This window comes from Cervus elaphus, chromosome 26 (assembly GCF_910594005.1).
Source record: "Cervus elaphus chromosome 26, mCerEla1.1, whole genome shotgun sequence".
In the NCBI taxonomy this organism is placed as follows: Eukaryota; Metazoa; Chordata; class Mammalia; order Artiodactyla; family Cervidae; genus Cervus; species Cervus elaphus.
Window position 1 is genome coordinate 14,578,197 of NC_057840.1, and position 21,599 is coordinate 14,599,795.

At 37.4% G+C, this 21,599-nt stretch overlaps 1 protein-coding gene across 3 annotated transcripts in view; it reads left to right on the top strand.

The window, feature by feature from the left end:
- The first annotated feature begins 264 nt into the window (after positions 1 to 264).
- The window catches only part of LAMA2 (laminin subunit alpha 2), a 648,848-nt gene continuing 627,513 nt past the window's right edge, over positions 265 to 21,599 (top strand). For 2 of the 3 annotated variants that reach the window (XM_043888304.1, XM_043888305.1), the window contains exon 1: positions 265 to 502. In XM_043888304.1, the coding sequence (XP_043744239.1) occupies positions 376 to 502 (127 nt within the window). In that variant the 5' untranslated portion in view covers positions 265 to 375. The remainder of the gene's footprint in view (positions 503 to 21,599) is intronic. The other variant, XM_043888300.1, reaches the window with a different exon arrangement.

Here is a 21,599-nt window from a genome sequence, read left to right on the forward strand (position 1 = left end):
CAAAATCGAATGCTTTCCACGTGGAGGGATTTCACGGATCCCAAAGTGGTCTCATATCAATGACTTCCTTTCACTGGAAGTTCAGCTAACAGATGAAGCCCGTCTTTTCTCGCAGTGAAGGACCTCGGCTATAGGAAAAGGCCTCTGACCGAGGACCCTTTAAGGGCCTGGGGGACGTCGGTGGGGCGAGGGCCCGGGAAGGGGCGGGCCGGGGAGTGTCTTCTTTCTCCCCCCACCCCCGGCCCGGGTGGGTGGGGGCTGGCTCCTTCCTTTAGCCCGCAGCTGCTGCTCTCTCAGCTTACTAGCCCGGGCCGGCAGACCGGGCGGCAGCGACTCCGGCTCCCGAAAAGTGAATCCGCTCGGGAGGCTACCGCAATGCCCCGAGCCTTCGGGGTGCTCCTGGCCCTGCTGCTCAGCGGAGGCCTCGGGGGCGGCCAGGCGCAGCGCCCGGAGCCGCCGCCGCAGCAGCATCGGCGGCAGCCACCGGCGCATCAGCAAAGAGGTACAGTCGAGGCAGCGGCTCCCGGTCACACGCTCTGTCGGGGCCCGCGGCCCTTCTCTGGTCCCTTCGTCCTACGCTTGCTGGAGGGGGACCGCTTTCTTGCTTTGCCTTGGGGAGCGCGCTTTGGGGCGAGAGGGTCTAAGTTTGATGCAAGTTCACTTTTAGCTCCCCGGGTTCACCCACCGTCTGCCTCCCTCCCTCCAAAGAAAACGGAGCGTTTTCATCTTCCATGCGTTTCTGGGTCGACTTGCTCTCACTGAACATCCTGCAAATTAATTTCCTAAGTCTTTCTAAGAGGCAAACTTTCAACCAATTAAAAAACTTGAAAAAGTTTCCCCAAATCCGTTTCCATCCCCGCAGAGAAAGATCTCCCAAGCTGTGGTTCGTCTTGGAGCTTTATGGAGGGCAGCTGATACATCTTTATTTTTAGAGACTTTTTTCTAACTCTTTGAACAGGGCGTGTAAAGGCGTTTTTTGTTGTTCAGTCGCTAAGTCGTTAACTATGTGGATTTTCTTCTTTCTTGGCAGTGGTGCCCCCAGACTCACCTTTTCTTTACCGACATCCTATTTTGGGTATGCTATTTTATTATAGTGAGATGCCTCCCCTTGCTTAAACACGGATGAAACCTCTATGTCATTTGTGTTTTAATTAAGACCACAGTGCCCAGATAATAACTCTTCACCTGACTTTGGAAAACAGTTATACTTAATGTAACGCAAATTACTCTCCTCAGAGCGCCTTAATGTTTATATGCATATGATTTCTGAAACTCTGGGGAGACTTTGCCGGGTTAGTTTATGGTCATGAATTTTAAAAAAAGTGCACGTGCAGCATTTAATACAATAATTTATAATACAGCATTTGAGCAGACTTTTCTGTAAGTTGGAAAACATGTATCAAAGTAAAGAAAAAGTTTAAGAAATATTTAAGGTTTGGTTTCAAACATCAAACTGTTTACCCTGAGAGCACAAAATCTGGAGATTAGTAGCTTTTGAAAGTTTTGATGAGACCGAATCTGCCAGAATTTTAAAGAATACTTATCCCTCTTTTAGTTAACTGGAATAAGCTATGTCAACATTTCTGATAGTTTTTCTGCTTGCAATCTAGCATTTCTAGCATTGCTACTTTATTTTAAAGGGAGAAAAAAAAAAATGTACTCTAAGCTCCTAGCTATAATAATAACCCCTGATTAAAATTCCTAGAATAAAAATGACCTTACATTCACTATATAACTTTTTTTTTCCCTTCTATTTTGGCTTTTGCTTTTCTGAGAAGTCAAATGGGGTCAATGTGGCTTAATTAATAGAATTTATGAGAATGATTTTGAGAATATCTTTGGCAGCTGATTTAAAAAAGACCACTTTTAAATATTAACTTTACTCAGTTATGTGATGTTTTAACAAAACATAATACTTTAATGCTATTAGGAGCTGGGAGTGAAGATACCAAGATCACCAACCCTCTGTTCACTTGAAGCTCAAAGCCTGCGGAGTAGGGATCAAGTGGGTTCCTGAGTTTTCCATGGCACGGCCCCCCTTTTTCCTCTTAATCTCTCTCCTGTCTCCTTCCTCTCCCCAGTTTTATTTGAGGTAAAATTAACTCTGATTTCTATGGTCCAGGCACAAGATGAAATGAATTCAGAATGGAGAATTTATACTGCCATTCTGTTGAGACATCATTTGAACATTATGCACAATAAGGAATTCTGTGCAAAATAACTGTAATATAGAGTCCACTATACACTGCTATATTTTGTGTTCTAGCATCAATTATTGTGTGTTTTATAGATTATTTGCAATATATTTAGAGACTGGCTCGTGGATAAATGGCTAAAGCTTGTTAATATTAAAGTCTACATAAAATATATTTCATAATGCCTTAAATTTGTATAGTGCTTTATATTTTTAAAATACCTTACATATGTGAGATTATTTTACCTTCAGTCATTATTTATTGTTGGACAAATTTAAAACCTGAGGCTTGGAGTAACTGTGACTTAAGTTCATGCAACTGATAATAACTTAATTCTTAACCACCAAGAACACTTCTAGTATTGTTTATGCTCAAGTTCCCATTTTATGCTACAAAAGGTTTTTTTTCCATTAAATTTTTTGAGGCCATGTTTCCTTTTCAATGCTGCTCTGTTAAAGCAAGGTCTCAGTGAAGATTATTGGATATGAGTTTGATTGAAGAGGTGTTTTCTTGGCTATCATCAATTTTCTCTTTTCAATTATACTAGCACTGACCTTCCTGGCCAAGAATTAATTGTTTAGGATGAGTTCTGTTTTCCCTTATAGTATGGTACCAGTTTACTAAGAATGTTGACATGAAGAAACATTTTTAGATATTGTAACTAAGTTAGAAACTTAATCAGATTTTTTTGTTTTTTTTCTTGGAAATCTTGTGTAGTTTCTAGAACACAGTGAATTGTGGTATGAATAGTATTGACTCAGCAGGAAAGATATTCTAAGGAAATTCCTTAACTAAATTTAAGATTGACAGAATAGGAAAATGATGCAAAGTGGGTCTGTATTTCAGCAAGGCAGTAGATAAAATCTTATCCTGATATTTGTGTAAATGATGTGTGGAAATGGAAATGTAGGTAAATTGCAACTGAGTGAAAATAATTTCCAAAGACTATTGCATAGTAGATCAAGATTGAGCCAGGAGGAAGTCTTTAGGGCTATGACAGAGGTTTCCTTATGTTCATTTGTCTTGGTAATGGCTTGATGGAAAATGTAATATCCAAGGTTATGACAACTGCCGGTATTCCAAAATTGATTTAGATGGCTAAGCTGGTGAGTATCAGCTTCAGGAATCTATAGAGGTCTCTATAGGCTGATCCATGAACAGAACCTACGTGGACTTGGTTTTGTTATTTGTATCCAGATGTTAAGTAATTTCATGTTGCCCTCTTCTAGACATTTATAGTGTACTTTATATGTACAGGAATGTGTACAAAGACAGGTTGAGAAAGGCAGTCTGAACTGCAGCCCGTTCAATATGAACATACAGTGTGATATGGTGACAGAATAATTAACTCATAAAAAACTTAGAAGCTGGTTGGTTGGTTGGTTTAGTACACATTTGAGTGCAGCATTGACAAATGGATGCAAATCCAGAGGAGGAAGAGCAGAAAGGTTAGAAGTCTGAAAAGATTTTTAAAGGAGGATTATTCCAAGTAAAGACTGCTAATTTGGAGAAAGACTTAGGAAGTCATAAGAGATATCCTTGAATTTTTGGAAGGGTTGTTATTTGGAAGAGAGACTAAAATTTTCTTTCTAAAGCCTGAATTTGAATGCATAGAAGAGTAAGACAAAGAGGGAGGTTTAAGTTAAATAAAATGGGAGGAGACCTCTCCTCCCTCCTCTCCCTTCCCTGTTCTGAGCTGTTCAGAAATAACTGGGCTGTGCTGGAACACCCAGCTTCTGGAAATGTCCGTGCAGTGATCAAATGTGCAACATGTCAGAGATGATTTAGATGGAATGCCTCTGCAGAAAGGAAGTTAAGACTCAAGTCTCCAGTCCTTAACCAAGTCCAAGATTCTAGAATTACATTCTATTGTTTTGAGAATGCATATGTGTATTTGAACTTCTGAATTCTTAAAAAATGTCAAGAAAATATTCAATGAATATAAATGTGTTTTTAGATGTCTTCTGAGATTTAAAATAAAAACATGTTTGAGATGATTGTCACTCATGTTTGGCAAATTTAATATGTAATTTCCACATCACCATAAATTGCACAGTTCTAAAACATCCTGTGCTATAAAATGTGAGAACACTTTATAAAATACCTGAGAACTTTTCAGGGGATTTATTGTGGCTGTAAAGCTGTAATTGATTTTTTTTTTTTTTGGTATTTCCTTTTGTTACATATGGAACTTATTGGCTTGTTCACTACATATTGGCCTACTAGTTTGGTAAAAATGATTTATAACATGTAAAGTGTATGAGTAAGAATATGAACATATTCATATTCATTGACTGTTATATTATGGATGTGTTAGAATTTATTTAAATAACATACTTTATTCTTAAAATCTCACATATTGGTGTATGCAAATTGCTGATATATCTTATTCCTAAAATTTTTTTATTCTAAGATTTCCTACAAAGTAATGAACTGAATCTGTATCAAGAGTTGCTTGGGATTATGAAAACCTTGCACATGCTTTGCCAATACTGTCTCTTTTTTTGTTTTTTATATTTAACATTTTATTGTATAAACAAATAGTATATTATTCTATGAACACTGTAATATGCACATGAGAAAGATATAGGACCTTTCTTGCAAAAGTTTGAATAAGGTTTTGTTATAATTCTAGTTAATATTTATTAATACACATCATACTCTTTTTATGATATATTAGCTGGGTCTCTCATTTTTTTATTTTAATTTTTTTATTTGGAGTATTATTGCTTTACAATGTTGTGGCAATTTTTGCTGTACAGTGAAGTGAATCAGCTATATGTATACATACATCCCCCCTCCCTTGAACATCCCTCTCAGCCCCTACATCCCACCCCTGTAGGTCATCTCAGAGCACCGAGCTAAGCTCCCTGTGCTATATAGCAGCTTCCTGCTGCTGCTGCTAAGTCGCTTCAGTTGTGTCCGACTCTGTGCGACCCCATAGACGGCAGCCCACCAGACTCCCCCATCCCTGGGATTCTTCAGGCAAGAACACTGGAGTGGGTTGCCATTTCCTTCTCCAATGCAGGAAAGCGAAGTCGCTCAGTTGTGTCCGATTCCTAGCAACCCCATGGACTGCAGCCCACCAGGCTCCACCGTCCTTGGGATTTTCCAGGCAAGAGTACTGGAGTGGGGTGCATTGCCTTGTCCACTAGCTATCTATTTTACACGTGGTAGTGTATATACCTCAGTCATATTCTCCTTGTTTGTCTCACCTTCTTCCCCTTCCCACCTGTGTCCACATATTTGTTCTCTGTGTCTGTGTCTCTATTCCTGGCTTGCAAACAGGCTCATCTATACCAACTTTCTATAGTCCATGCATACAAGTTAATAGACAATGTTTGTTTTTCTCTTTTGACTTATTTAACTCAGTTTGACAGACTCTGCTGCTATGTCTGTGTCTCTATTCCTGAATTGCAAACAGGCTCATCTATACCATCTTTCTATAGTCCATGCATACGAGTTTAATAGACAATGTTTGTTTTTCTCTTTTGACTTATTTAACTCAGTTTGACAGACTCTGCTGCTATGTCTTTGTCTCTATTCCTGGCTTGCAAACAGGCTCATCTATACCATCTTTCTATAGTCCATGCATACGAGTTAATAGACAATGTTTGTTTTTCTCTTTTGACTTATTTAACTCAGTTTGACAGACTCTGGGTCCATCCACATCACTATAAATGACTCAGTTTCTTTCCTTTTCATGGCTAAATAATATTTCATTGTATATTTGTTTCACATCTTCTTTATCTGTTCATCTGTTGATGGACATTTAGGTTGCTTTTATGTCTGGCTTTTATAAACAGTGCTGCAGTGAGCACTGGGTTGCGTGTGTCTTTTTGAATTATGGTTTTCTCAGAGTGTGTGCCCAGTAGTGGGGATTGCTGGCTCACATGGTAGTTTTATTGTTAGTGATTGAAGGAACCTCCATCCTGCTCTCAGTAGTATTTGTATTAATTTACATTCCCACTAACAGTGCAGGAGGGTTTCCCTTTTTCCACATCCTCTGCAGCATCTATAGTTTGTAGATGTTTTGATGATGACCAGTCTGGCAGATATGAGGTGATACATCATTGTAGTTTTGATTTGCATTTCTCTAACAATTAGTGATATTGAGCATTTTTTCATGGATTTGTTGGCATCTGTATGTCTTCTTTGGAGAAATGTCTATTTAGGTCTTCCACTCATTTTTGGATTGGGTTTTTTTTTATATATATTTAGCTGCTTGTATATTTGGAGATTAATCCTTTTTCAGATGCTTGGTTGCAAATATTTTCTCCCATTCTGAGGGTTGTCTTTTTGTCTTATTTATGGTTTCCCTTTGCTGTGCAAAAGCTTTTAAATTTAATTAGGTCGCATTTGTTTATTTTGTTCAATTGTTTCTTAATTCACTTCAGTTACTCTGAAGTGTAAGATGAGATGTCACCTCACTGTAGTGACTACACTTCTCACCTTCTTTAGATATAATTATTTAACAACTCAAATAGATACCCCAAGAGTTCTACCCAGATATGATTGCTGTAAGAAAAACATGGATTTTTTTCCCCCCAGGGGTGGGTTTTAGTTAAATAAGAAGGATTTCTGAAGTAGTAGAATTTGGAATTTTTACACCTTTCAGTTATACTGTAATAGCTGCTACTCAAAAAAATTTCCTTTTTTAGTAGATTTCCCAGTATTTTCTCTAGCCCCATTTATCTAAAGTAGATCATTGCCACTTTTTTTCTATTCATATTTTTTAATAAATACTGATTATTCATGGAAATGTCTAATGTGCTAGACTTTTCAATGTGGACCTCTGAGAATGAATCATTGTTTTTTCTTCTAGTCCAAATAGATTTAGCAGTGACCTATAAAAAGAAATTCATTTAAGCTTTATACGGGGTCTGACATCTCCTTTCATAATCTGCTTTAGAATTTTGGAACTACGATGGTGGGCCACAATGGAACAGAAGGAATCGAGGCCTATTGGGTCCAGAACAGGGAATACTAATTTCAGTTTAGCCTGTGCATAACAAGATTAGTGGTGTGGTTATCTGTCCTTATAGAGTCCAAAGGACTTATCAAATCACACGTGAGTCCAGCCAGCATTGGCTGTCCAGTAGGATTTTATCCTGTGGGTAGAACATGTCTGGAAGAGTTTCCAAGAGAGTACTTAAATAAAATAGGTGACTCCAGGCCATCTGTCCAATTTGCTTTGTGCCTTGTTTACCACCTGGAGACCCCGTGGAAAAGATGAGGAAGAAAACGTTGTCAGTGGCCAAATTGTCCAGTTTCTAATCTGGAAGACTAAAGTTTCGAAGTCTTAGTCATAACTTTGAAATGGGTGGCTACGCAAGAACCAAGGCAGAAACCAACTGAGGTGAAAGGGAAAAGAAGGTGGGGTTAGAGAAGGACAGCGTTAGATAGGCACATGATTCTCCAAGACTCAGGCCAGGCTCAGGTATACCAGGCAGCCAGAAAGAAGATGGATTCTGGGCTGAGCCCATGGGTAACTCTGAATTCCAAGGCCAGAATTTGTGCCAGAAATTGGTGGGTTGGGCCTATGTATATTGGAATATGGTTAAAGAATGATTGTATTCAGTGAGCAAAAGAGAGCTCCCCCCCAACAACAAAAAAAACCCAAAATTCAACATATCCCTGCTTTTATGGAGTTTATATTCTAGTTGAGACAAATATGATGAATATATAATGAATAAGTAATATCATGAATACCTATATTGTGTAGAATGTAGCCAGTGATGGATTTCTGGACAAATACAACAAAGAGGAGTCAGGAGTTCTAAGAATGAAGGATGGTTTCTATTTTTAAATAGTGATAAAGGCTGACCTCACTGAGAAGGTCACCCTTGAGTGAACACTTGCCGGGTTGTGGGAATGATTAATACAGATATCAGCTGGAAGAGTTCTCTGAGCACAGGGAACAGGCTTACAAAGGTCTAAAGCACAATTTGAAGGGCTAGAGAGTAATGGGGGCTTGATCACTGTAAAGATTTTGCTTTTTAGTCTAACTCAGGTGGGTGGTACTGAAGAGTTTTGAGCAGAATAAAATGAATGAATTGAATAAATTAATATTTTTCATCTCAAGTAAGCTCTAATCCATTGGGCTAGACCCCCAGGATAAATGTAAGATTATTTTAAATTCATCTCCTGCCCCTAATTTTTTTTTTTTTTTTTTTTTTTTTGCTTTTGGCATCTCACTTCCATTCTACTATTAAAGAATATGAGTAGCTCAAAACTACTCAAGTTCGAGGAGCTTCTACATATCCTTTTATTTTGTCCCAGTGTTCCTAGAAATATGCCTTAGGTTTCTTGGAGCATTTTTAGTTAATGTACTCGTTTAAACAGAAATTATCTATGATCCCACATGGATATGTATGTACCTTTGAGTTCTCTTTTTTTTATCATTCATTTCAGTATCAGAGCTAAAGTTTAGGTACTATTATTAGAAATGACACAGTGATGTATTGATCTGATGACTTTTTTTATGAAAGGAACTTTGAAATGTTATCAATTTTTCTACAGTTAGAAGCACTCGATGCTCTGCTTCGATTTTTATAACTCCTTTAAGGATCTCTGTAAGTCTTGCAGTAATCTTTGGAATAAAGTAACTCAATTTTGGCCTGACCTAATTTTATCATTTAAAACAAACCATCTCTGTCTTCCTTCTTCGCTCCTCCCTCCCTTCCCTTTCTCACTACCTCTGCTTCTTTCCTTCCCTCAAACCCTTCCTCCCTCCCTTCCTTTTCCTTTAATATCCTGATTCTGAATACAATATGGTTTTCAAAGAGATGATTCTGACAAATTTAACTTTTTAGAAAGTATGAAAGGGTAAACTTCACCTAAATATTTCTTATTAAAAGTCACAGATAATTATAATCTAAAGATAGTTTTGAGACATAATCTAAAATTACAACCCCAATGTTTATCGCAGCACTGTTTATAATAGCCAGGACATGGAAGCAACCTAGTTGCCCATCAGCAGACGAATGGATAAGGAAGCTGTGGTACATATACACCATGGAGTATTACTCAGCCATTAAAAAGAATTCATTTGAATCAGTTCTAATGAGGTGGATGAAACTGGAGCCCATTATACAGAGTGAAGTAAGCCAGGAAGATAAACACCAATACAGTATACTAACGCATATATATGGAATTTAGAAAGATGGTAATGATAACCCTATATGCAAAACAGAAAAAGAGACACAGATGTACAGAACAGACTTTTGGACTCTGGGGGAGAAGGCGAGGGTAGGGTGTTGCGAGAGAACAGCATCAAAACATGTATATTATCTATGGTGAAACAGATCACCAGCCCAGGCTGGATGCATGAGACAAGTGCTCGGGCCTGGTGCACTGGGAAGACCCAGAGGAATTGGGTGGAGAGGGAGGTGGGAGGAGGGATCGGGATGGGGAATACATGTAAATCCATGGCTGATTCATGTCAATGTGTGACAAAAACCACTACAATATTGTAAAGTAATTAGCCTCCAACTAATAATAAAAAAAAAAGAAAAAAGAAATATCATTATAAAAGGAAAAAAAAAAATTACATTGCAAGTTAGGGGATTGCCTGCCAAAGATGTTTAATATGAATTAAAACATAGTATTTTTCCAGTCATCTTGAATGTGGATTTTAATATGGGAGCTTTATCTTGTTTGGCACATAACATTTAGAAGAAGATTGTAGAAGCTTGTCTATTAGTGGTTTCTTACTGATAATGCTGGCTTTCTGTAGCAGGCCTAATCTAGTACAAATAGCAAGTTAATCTGTGTAAATTCTGAATGATGAACACCTGAGCAGCTATTTCGTGCCTGGCTCTTGGGAGAGGCACCTTGTGGGAAGTTAATGACATCTCTCCTCTTATGGTCCTCTCAATTGACTACTGGGCTGTGTGATTTCCCAAGGCTCCTTGTTCAACTAGGTCTGAGTACCAGATGTTTAGATTGGTTTAATAGTATCTAGTGCATTGTAGGAGAAGGCGATGGCACCCCACTCCAGTACTCTTGCCTGGAAAATCCCATGGACAGAGGAGCCTGGTAGGCTGCAGTCCATGGGGTCGCTAAGAGTCGGAGTCTTCACTTTCACTTTTCCTTTCATGCATCGAAGAAGGAAATGGCAACCCACTCCAGTATTCTTGCCTGGAGAATCCCAGGGACGGGGAAGCCTGGTGGGCTGCCGTCTGTGGGGTCGCACAGAGTCGGACACGACTAAAGTGACTTAGCAGCAGTGCATTGTGAGTGTTAACACATTCATTTACACAGCAAAAGTTTCTAACAGGTTAATATAATGATCCTCATTTTAGAGAAGGAGAAATTTGTCAAGGACAAACACATGTTCCACTGTTAGTTTTAGAAATGAGAATATGTTCCTGTTCTTGGTTTTGTGGACCCTAAGTTTTCATCTCTTTTGGAGCTTTAGATCCTTTCTGATCTTTTATAAAATACCTTAAAAATCATATTATCAGTTCTGAATTATGTTAGTAGTCTAGTCTTAAATTGAAGATTCACTAGGTCTTATGGAAGAACAAGAAAAATAAAACATATAGTCTTCAAAACTCATTTTCATTTAAACACACACAACTTAAAACTATGCAGAAATACACATGCATAATACTCAAAGCTATGCATAAATTTCAAAGTATCCATCAAATTTTAGTCTTTAAATTTTTAGGATTTGGATTATTGGGTGCTAGACTATAACAAAGTATTAATTGATTATTTCTGTAAGTCACCTTATAGAAATTACTTCAGTAGGCTAGAAGCAATTGTCTTTATAACAGATTCTTTAAAAATAGTTATTATATATGTCTGTGAATGAAAAGAGCAAGAATCAAACGATATACATAAGAATAAGAGCAGAGTTAATCTCAAAATTCCTTCTGAAAAGTGCAGAACCCTGGCATCTTCATAAAGAGATTTAAAGAGTTCTGTTTGAAGTCAAACCTCTCAGTTAAGACAGAAAATTGTGCAAACATCCTAGATTTTGAGAGGATTCGTATGTGTATCTATGTACTCATTACAGTTGAATACTATCAGTACTTAATATATTTAATATATTATTTGATTGTTTAATCATTAGATTTTCAGTTTTATAAGCAAAAATATAGAATAAAGGAATCTAAAAATTTTCAGGATTCTAAATTTTCAAAAAAAAACATAGTTGCCTTGATAAATGCTTATAGACCACAGAATAAGCTGTAAATGGGATCATTATAGTTTTCAGTCTGGTAGCTATACTGTTAAAACTCTAAAGTAGGTTGCTTGTAACATATAAGCTCCTATGATAAAGAGGAACTAAGGTTAGTCGAGTTTGCCACATCAAATATATTTTTTCAAAAGCCTGTAGTAGCTACCCCAATTTTCTGGCTTATTGCCTGCTATGCCTTTTTCAATTACCAAATGAGGCTGAAAGTGTGAAGGTGAATGCAAGTAGTGCAATTGTCATTTCAGGTAGCTGCTTCCCCTCATTGGTTTATTGTGAGGAGTATATAAAGCAATGAATATAAAGCATGGTGCATCTATTAGGGACTCAGTAAATGTGAATTTTCAAAGTGCCTCAAGAAAAATGAATTAAGTCTAAAAGTTGTCTTGGTGTCTCTGGCTTGAAGCAGCCTTTTTTTTCCTCCAGCACTGTGGCGTACCAAATTCAGCTGAGGCTGTTTATGAAAGTATTTGCTTATCTACTTGAAAATACAAATGTATGAATTCAATTTTAATTGGAATTTATGTTGTAGTATTTCACTATTGTGAACTTCATAGCTTAACTTACAAAAAAGACTCTTATTAACATATACTTTTTTTTTAAAGGTATAGTTGATTTACAGTATTGAGTTAATTTCTGCTGTACATCAAAGTGGTTCAGTTATATACACATGTATACATTCTTTTTATATTCTTTTCCGTTATGGTTTATCACAGGCTATTGAATATAGTTCCCTATGTTACACACTAAGGCCTGGTTGTTTATCCATTCTATATATACTAGTTTGCATCTGCTGATCCCAAACTGCCACTCCATCCCTCTCGACCGCTTCTGCCCGCTGGCAACCACAGGTCTGTTCTTTACAACATATATTTCTTTATGTCTTCAATTTCCATATATATTCCTCTGCTTTGGAGATAACTTGGATTAGCAGAAAAAGTATAGACTTGGGAGATGGAAGAATTGGATTCATAGCCATGTTGACACTTTTCTTACTGAGACCAAAAACCTGAGTCAACAGAGTTTAAATTTTCCATTAGTAAAATAGAATTATGCTAGATAATATTTGTGAAAACTGTTGTTGTTGTTCAGTCACTAATTCATGTCCAACTCTGTGTGACCCCATGGACTGAAGCATACCAGTCCTTCCTGTCCCTTACCATCTCCTGGAATTCACCCAAGTTTATGTCCATTGAATCGGTGATGCCATCCAACCATCTCATCCTCATTTGTGAAAATACTTGGCAGTTAATCAGTAAATGTTAGCCAGTTTCTTCCTTCTTTTATTACCTGATCACAAAATCAAAATGATATTTTCAGTGCATATAACACCTCTTTTGCTTTGTGAAAGTCACTCAGTCATGTCCAACTCTTTGCAACCCTATAGACTGTAACCTGCCAGGCTCCTCTGTCCATGGAATTCTCCAGGTGAGAATACTGGAGTGGGTAGCCGTTCCCTTTTCTAGGGGATCTTCCCAACCCAAGGATCGAACCCAGTTCTCCCACACTGCAGATGGATTCTTTACCGTCTGGATTGTTTACCATCTGAGCCACCAGGGAAGCCCCTAGAAACGCACCTTCCCTGACCGGTGACTGGTGTTGGGGCCACAGCGGTGAAAGGACCGAATCATGGCCACTAGACCACCAGGACCTTCTGCTTTAGAAGAGCAAAATATTCTACAAGTAGACCCTAAGAGCTTATAGATGACAAACTATTCATGTCACTACAGAACAGTTGAAGAATTCTATCAAGGTCACCCAAGTCAGTAATAGAGGTAGGAAGAAACACAAAGTCCTATAATTAGCTAATGTTTATGCTAGTAGCCCAATATGAGAACTTATTTAAGCAGGCAAAAAAATGGAAATTTTAGTAGTACTTTGTGGCTATTTATATTTCAATTATAATATAATAAACTTTTAAAAGGAATTTCTCATTTTTTGACATGAATTTGTTAGGGATTGATAAACTACTTTTTAAAGAACTCAATGTATGTATGGCACATGACAAGTGCTTCATAAAGATTAGTTATTATTTTCAACCTATGAAGCATCTGTCTTCATTAACATCTTCTTGGGTAGAGGTGACAATTCAGTATGTTTGCCACACAGTGGGAATTAATTTTAGGATGGTCTTCAATGAAAAGTCTAATTGAATTGTCAAAAAGCTCTCAGTATAGACTCTCTTTATTTGGAATCTCTCTATTCACTATGGTGAAAAACCAGTCTGAATTGGGAGAAGTTTTAGTTTGTCTACCTGTGAAGTAAGTCTAATGGTAAATTTCTGAAACAAACAAACAAAAACTACCTCAGGAAATCATGTAACCCAAACAGATCCCTAGGAAAACCTGCTTTTTTAAACTTGGGGACGTCAGATTTTGAAGAAAGAAAAAAAATCAGACAAAACACTTCCTAGGACTCGGCTGTAAAGAACCTGCCTGCAATGCAAGAGACCTGGGTTGGATCCCTGGGTCAGGAAGATCCCTTGGAGAAAGAAATGGTAACCCATTCTGGTATTTTTGCCTGGGAAACCCCGTATACAGAGGAGCCTGGCAGTCTATGGTTCAGGGGGCCATAAAGAGTCAGACACAATTTAGCGACTAAACAACAGACTTGCTATAGTCTCCTTCCCTATTTAAAAAGTTTCAATCATGTTTAACATGTAATTTACAACTAGTTAATTTTTCACCGTGGTAAATTGGAAAAAAAATCATTGGATTTGTAATTGGAACTCCAGGATACAAGTTTTGCCTCTAGTCCTTGCTAAAACTGTGACCTTAAACAATAGTTTAGATTCATTTAACTATTCTGAAATTCAATTGCCATCTATTAATAAAGAAAAATTGAGAACATGATGTTCAACTCTTATCTCATGGGGTTGTTGTAAGGGTTACATAAACTATGCCATACAAATAGTATTGTTAATAATACTACTCTGTATTATGATAAATGATAGGTTTGTTCAAAGGCATTGTTGCCATATAAAGTTTTTCTTCACTCCTTTCCTTGAGTTTTTTCCCTTAGTGACTCTTAATACACTTAGTTCTTCTGTATAGAAAACCTTGGCACATCCTCCTTTTATCTTTATTTACTTACTTATTTTTTGCCACATACCTCCCAGTAACACAGAAAAAGTAAATTGGTGTGGAAAGGAAATATTTAAAATGCATATCCTATCTTCATTGGTTTTGCAAATAGTTACAGATACACTTTGTATGTAGACATGATATGTTGAAAAATTCTTCAAAATACTTTTTATTTCTTTTTACTATCTTTCTCAAGTTTATACAAAATATTTTTCAGTCAACTTTCAAGGGCAGATTTTATCCACAGGTTTCCTAGTATGTGCTACCTAAGATGTTCTGAGAAAGCAAAACTGTCCTAAGTTTCCATATTCATCCAGGAGTCCATAGTTTAAGGTCAAAGTTGGCTCATGTATATAATGAGTCTAACCTCTTTATGATTTTCATTTATGTAATAAGTTGAATGATGAATCCAATGTTGTACAAACTTCAAGAGCTGTTTTTATTTCAGAAAGCTAGAAGAGCATATAATTAACTAGTTACTCTTTCAAGATCTTCAGCTGTGTAATGGTTAGAAATTAATATGGTAAGTTTCATAATAATGGAACTTTTAAATTTTACTGCTCTTTTCTTGTCTTTTGACTGGCATATGGTAGGCACACAATAAAAATTGTAAAATGAAGCTACTCTTTTTGGGCAGACTAAAGGAATTGCCTTTAAAAATTACTGTACATGTACTATATTTCCTAATGCTTTTATCATTAGAATGAGTATTTTTATAAGATATACATTTCAAAAAATACTGGAACACAGTATGTGCAATTAAGAGGTGTTGTTATTGATGCCACTAATGTGATAAATAAAATATTTTAGAATGCTTTTTATGCTTTTGAGGCATACTTTCTTTCTTAGGATATTCCAGTAAGAGCTGAGCAATTTTTAAGCTTTGGATGAGGAATGCATATTTCTTTGCTTAGTCAGAACTTTTCTGTGTGTGAAGTCTTTTTTGGATGAGGATTGTAATATATAAGATTAAAATGTTTACCAGCTATCATTTGAAATATATATTAGACACTAATATTTCAGGTTCTCCAGCAGTTTTGTCCCTAACACTTTAACATTTTCTAAGCTTATCATTTGGAATCTAAGCTTATCATCATTCTAAGCTTATCTTTTTTACCTTTTCCAAATTGATCTGTTTTCACCCATTTTTTTTTCCAAAAAGGTAATCTTCACCCTCTATGCCTTTACTGACCTCTTTGAGCCATCAAGAAATCTTTCCTTTTCTTCAGCACACCCTACTTTTCAGCATGCTTCTTTCTCTTATCTTTTTAAGATGGAGTTAAAAGCACATTTCCTCCAAGTCCTCAGGTGTGAATACACCTCTGATCACTTCTGTAACTTTAGCCCCACTTATCATTATGTATAGTGTGAAAATATTCATCCTATTGTATACGTAAATTTTTCTTAGGTTTCTTGATTGATTTCTGTGTTTATGAGCTGAGAGGGTGGGAGGGAGGAGTAGGAACTTCTGTTGCAATTAGGTATGTTTTCTTCCTTTTAATACCAGATGAATTCCTAGTCTATAAGAACTCATCAGGCCATGGCAATACTTTCAATTGAGAATTTACTTAAAGGAAATAGAAAAGTGACATGCTACTCCAATCTTTATTCTCTCGGTGTATATTATTCATAGATGAAGAAACAGTAAAGTGATTGAAATGACAATATAAATCAAATAATAAAAACACTCGGCACTCAACTATTTTTTTTCAACACTATAGAATTATTAGCATACTGGAAAATTTCTTTCAAGTTAACTATTGCACTATAACTGGGAATGAATATTAAACACTTTAAAAATTTCTGTTCAGCAATTAATATAAATTTAACAGAGCAGATCCTAAAAACTAAATTTAAGTAAGCACATACCATGGTTATCATGATGTCTATAGAGAGGTACAGGTGAGCGGTGGACTGCCGCAGGGGCAGGGGCTCTGGGTGCAGCAGACCTGGGTGTGGCGTAAACCCTCTTGGAGGAGGTTGCCATCAACCCCACCGCTGAGCTGCCAGAACTTACACAGGACTGGGAAAACAGACTCTTCGAGGGCACAAACAGAACCTTGTGTGCACCAGGACCCAGGAGAAAGGAGTAGTGATCACACAAGAGACTGACCCAGATTTGCCTGTGAGTATCCAAGAGTCTCCTGCAGAGGTGTGGGTCGGCGGTGGTCTGCTGCAGGGTTGGGGTCCCTGGCTGCAGCAGTGCATGCTTGGGGCCTTTTGAAGGAGGTTGCCATTATCTTCATTACCTCCATCATGGTTTGTCCCCAGGTAAATAACAGGGAGGGAACACAGCCCTACTCATCAATAGAAAGCTGGATTAATATTTACTGAACACAGCCCCGCCAATCAGAACAAGACCCAATTTCCCCCTCAGTCTCTAAACCTCTTACCCTTCTCCATCAGAGGGCAGACAGACTGAAAACCACAATCACAGGAAACTAACCAATCTGATCACATGGACCACAGCCTTGTCTAACTCAATGAAACTATGAGCCATGCCCTGTAGGGCCATCAGAGATGGACAAGTCATGGAGGAGAGTCCTGACAAAATGTGGTCCTCTGGAGAAGGGAATAGTAAACTGCTTCAGTATTCTTGCCTTGAGAACCCCATGAACAGTGTGAAAGGGCAAAAAGATAGGACACTGAAAGATGGACTCCCCAGGTCAGTAGGTACCCAATATGCTACTGGAAATCAGTGGAGAAATAAATCCAGACAGAATGAAGAGATGGAGCCAAAGCAAAAACAACACCCAGTTGTGGATGAGACTGGTGATGGAAGTAAAGTCCAACGCTGTAAAGAGCAATATTGCATAGGAACCTGGAATGTTAGGTCCATGAATCAAGGCGAATTGGAAGTGGTCAAACAGGAGATGGTAAGAGTGAACATCGACATTTTAGGAATCAGTGAACTAAAATGGACTGGAATGGGTGAATTTAACTCATATGACCATTATATCTACTACTGTGGGCAGGAATTCCTCAGAAGAAATAGAGTAGCTATCATAGTCAACAAGAGTCCAAAATGCAGTACTTGGATGCAATATCAAAAACCACAGAATGATCTCTGTTCGTTTTCAAGGCAAACCATTCAATATCATAGTAATCCAAGTCTATGCCCTGACCAGTAATTCTGAAGAAGCTAAAGTTGAATGGTTCTATGAAGACCTAGAAGACCTTCTAGAACTAACACCCAAAAAAGATATCTTTTTCATTATAGAGGACTGGAATGCAAAAGTAGAAAGTCAAGAAATACCTGGAGTAATAGGCAAATTTGGCCTTGGAGTACAGAATGACGCAGGACAAAGGCTAATAAAGTTTTGCCAAGAGAATGCATGGGTCATAACAAACACCCTCTTCCAACAATACAAGAGAAGACTCTACACAAGGACATCACCGGATGGTCAATACCGAAATCAGATTGATTATATTCTTTGGAGCCAAAGATGGATAACCTCTATAGAGTCAGCAAAAACAAGACCGGGAGCTGACTGGCACAGACCATGAACTCCTTATTGCCAAATTCAGACTTAAATTGAATAAAGTAGGGAAAACCACTAGACCATTTAGGTATGACCTAAATCAAATCCCTTGTAATTACACAATAGAAGTGACAAATAGATTCGAGGAATTAGGTATGGCAGAGTGCCTGAAGAACTATGGACGGAGGTTCCTGACATTGTACAGGAGGCAGGGTTCAAGATCATCCCCAATGAAAAGAAATACAAAAAGGCAAAATGGTTGTCTGAGGAGGCCTTACAAATAGCTGTGAAAAGAAGGAAGCAAAAAGCAAAGGAGAAAAGGAAAGATATACCCATTTTGAATGCAGAGTTCCAAAGAATAGCAAGGAGAGATAAGAAAGCCTTCCTCAGCGATCAATGCAAAGAAACAGGAAAACAGTAGAATGGGAAGACTAGAGATCTCTTCAAGAACATTAGAGATACCAAGGGAACATTTCATGCAAAGATGGATTTGATAAAGGACAGAAATGGTATGGACCTAACAGAAGCAGAAGATATTAAGAAGAGGTGTCAAGAATACACAGAAGAACTATACAAAAAAGCTCTTGATGACCCAGATAATCATGATGGTGTGAGCACTCACCTAGAGCCAGACATCCTGGAATGTGAAGTCAAGTGGGCCTTAGTACGCATCACTATGAAGAAAGCTACTGGAGGTGATGGAACTCCAGTTGAGCTATTTCGAATCCTAAAAGATGATGCTGTGAAAGTGTTGCACTCAATATGTTGGCAAATTTGGAAAACTCAGCAGTGGCCACGGGACTGGAAAAGGTCAGTTTTCATTCCAATCCCAAAAAAAGGCAATGCCAAAGAATGCTCATACTACTGCCCAATTGCACTCATCTCACATTCTAGCAAAGTAATGCTCAAAATTTTCCAAGCCAGGCTTCAACAGTATGTGAGCTGTGAAATTCCAGACATTTAAGCTGGTTTTAGAAAAGACAGAGGAACCAGAGAACAAATTGCCAACATCTGTTGGATTGTAGAAAAAGCAAGAGAGTTCTGGAAAACATCTTCTCCTTTATTGACTATGCCAAAGCCTTTGACTATGTGGACCACAACAAATTCTGGAAAATTCTGAAAGAGATGGGAATATCGGACCACCTGATCTGCCTCCTGAGAAATCTGTATGCAGGTCAAGAAGCAATAGTTAGAACTGGACATGGAAAAACAGACTGGTTCCAAATCGAGAAAGGAGTACGTCACAGCTGTATATTGTCACCCTGCTTATTTAACTTATATGCAGTGTACATCCTGAGAAATGCTGGGCTGGATGAAGCACAAGCTGGAATCAAGCTTGCTGAGAGAAATATCAATAACCTCAGATATGCAGATGACACCACCCTTATGACAGAAAGTAAAGAAGAACTAAAGAGCCTCTTGATGAAAGTGTAAGTGGAGAGTGAAAAAGGTGGCTTAAAACTCAACATTCAGAAAACTGAGATCATGGCATCTGGTCCCATCACTTCCTGGAGAATAGATGGGGAAACAGAGGAAACTCTGACAGACTTTATTTTTTTGGGCTCCAAAATCACTGCAGATGGTGACTGCAGCCATGAAATTAAAAGACTCTTACTCCTTGGAAGAAAAGTTATGACCAACCTAGACAGCATATTAAAAAGCAGAGACATTACTCTGCCAACAAAGGTCAGTCTAGTCAAGGCTATGGTTTTTCCAGTTGTCATGTATGGATGTGAAGTTGGAATATAAGGAAATCTGAGTGCCAAAGAATTAATGCTTGTGAACTGTGGTGTTGGAGAAGACTGTTGAGAGTGCCGTAGACTACAAGGAGATCCAGCCCGTCCATCCTAAACGAAGTCAGTCCTGAATATTCATTGGAAGGACTGATGCTGAAGCTAAAACTCCAATACTTTGGCCACCTGATGCAAAGAGCTGACTTATTTGAAAAGACCCTGATGCTGGTAAATATTGAAGGCAGGAGGAGAAGGGGACGACAGAGGATGTTGAGATGGTTGGATCGCATCACCGACTCAATGGATGTGAGTTTGAGTAAACTTGGAGTTAGCATTGGACAGGGAGGCCTGGTGTGCTGCAGTTCATGGGGTCACAAAGAGTCAGACACAAATGAGCAACTCAACTGAACTGACTAAGAGAAAATCAAATTCTTTCTGATGGACTTAATTATAGCCTCCTGTTTCACCGTGCTGTTCTCATATGCTTTATATTTGTGTAGCATCTGGTATCTAGGATGTTTTATTTTTTCACCACCATTTCTGTGCCTCCACGCAAAGCTTTTGAGTCTTGTATGTAGCAGTGTACTCCTAGATTTGGAGTAACATGGGTGTCAGTACTTAAAATGAATGACTGAAGTTGATAAAAGTAAGAATGAATAGAAATAGAATCCCAGAGTTTCTAAATCCCAGACATGCATTTCAGTTTTATATAAACCTTCTCTCTAATATAGAAAGTAGCAGTGTTTAAATGGAGAAAGCAATATAAAAACTGAAGCTTTGTAACAGTTTAGGGAGGGTAGGGTTAAACACTGACTCTATAGATAATCTATAAAAAGTTTTTTTGATTCAGTCAAAAAAATGATGGTTTCTCATGTTTTCCGGAGAGAAACATTCATTATTTTTTCTGTGTGTTTAAGATAATTTTTACTTCTTCTGTCACTTAATTGTATCATTTAATTGATTTTTTTAACATTCTGTTCATAAATATGATCAGATACAGCTTAGGATATATATGCCAAATTGTCTCATATTAATATACATGCCTTTTTATCTTTCCAGTAGACTTGTGTATAGTTTCATATATTAAGGAATTATAAACTGAATTTATTATAATTCACTGAGTAAAATATTGATTTTAAAATCTAATGTTATTTTGAATATCCCCTTTGAGAGACATTGGAGACTTATAGTGAAGTCATCATTTCACTAAGATTTCTTTCTAATAAGACATTCACAGTACTGGAATTATATTTTATGCATTACATTCCATTGACATAATTTTAAATTTCCATTCTACTTCACTATAAATGGAATTTCATTATATGTAACCCACAATAAGTGGGTTACAGTATCGTTGACATTTAGTAGGATTACAGATCTTGGTGCCTTTGTACACTCTGCATTAAAATGCATTATGTGTGTTTTCAGTTCTGTTTCAAAGAAACTACTATTGATTTACATAGTTGTTGTATAGAAAAATTCTGTTAAACTCCATTGCTTAATTTCATGGTGGTGTTTTTTTTCTTTTTCCTTTCTAAAACCATTTGAAATATTTCTTAGTGTATTTTGCAACTATTGGATAAAAATGAGATAAAACTTACGGATTATAAATATATTTGTGGGAGTTTCCTCTAATAGTAGGTCTTTATAGAGTCTTTGTGGATCTTAAGCTGTAATTGTAGTTTTCTCTTGTTAACTGTCTTTTATTCTATATTTTATTATGAAAGTTCTTGTAGAAAATGAAGTATTTTACATAGTGCTGAGAAAGCCTTTCTCTTCTAAAGAGTGAAATTAAAATATTTCTTTTGTTTCAAGCTCAGGGGAGAGATCTTAGTGAGAATAGACTCTTTCATCTGGAGATCTGTTTCAGGGATTTGAAAGCAGAGCTACTGCTGTGGAGG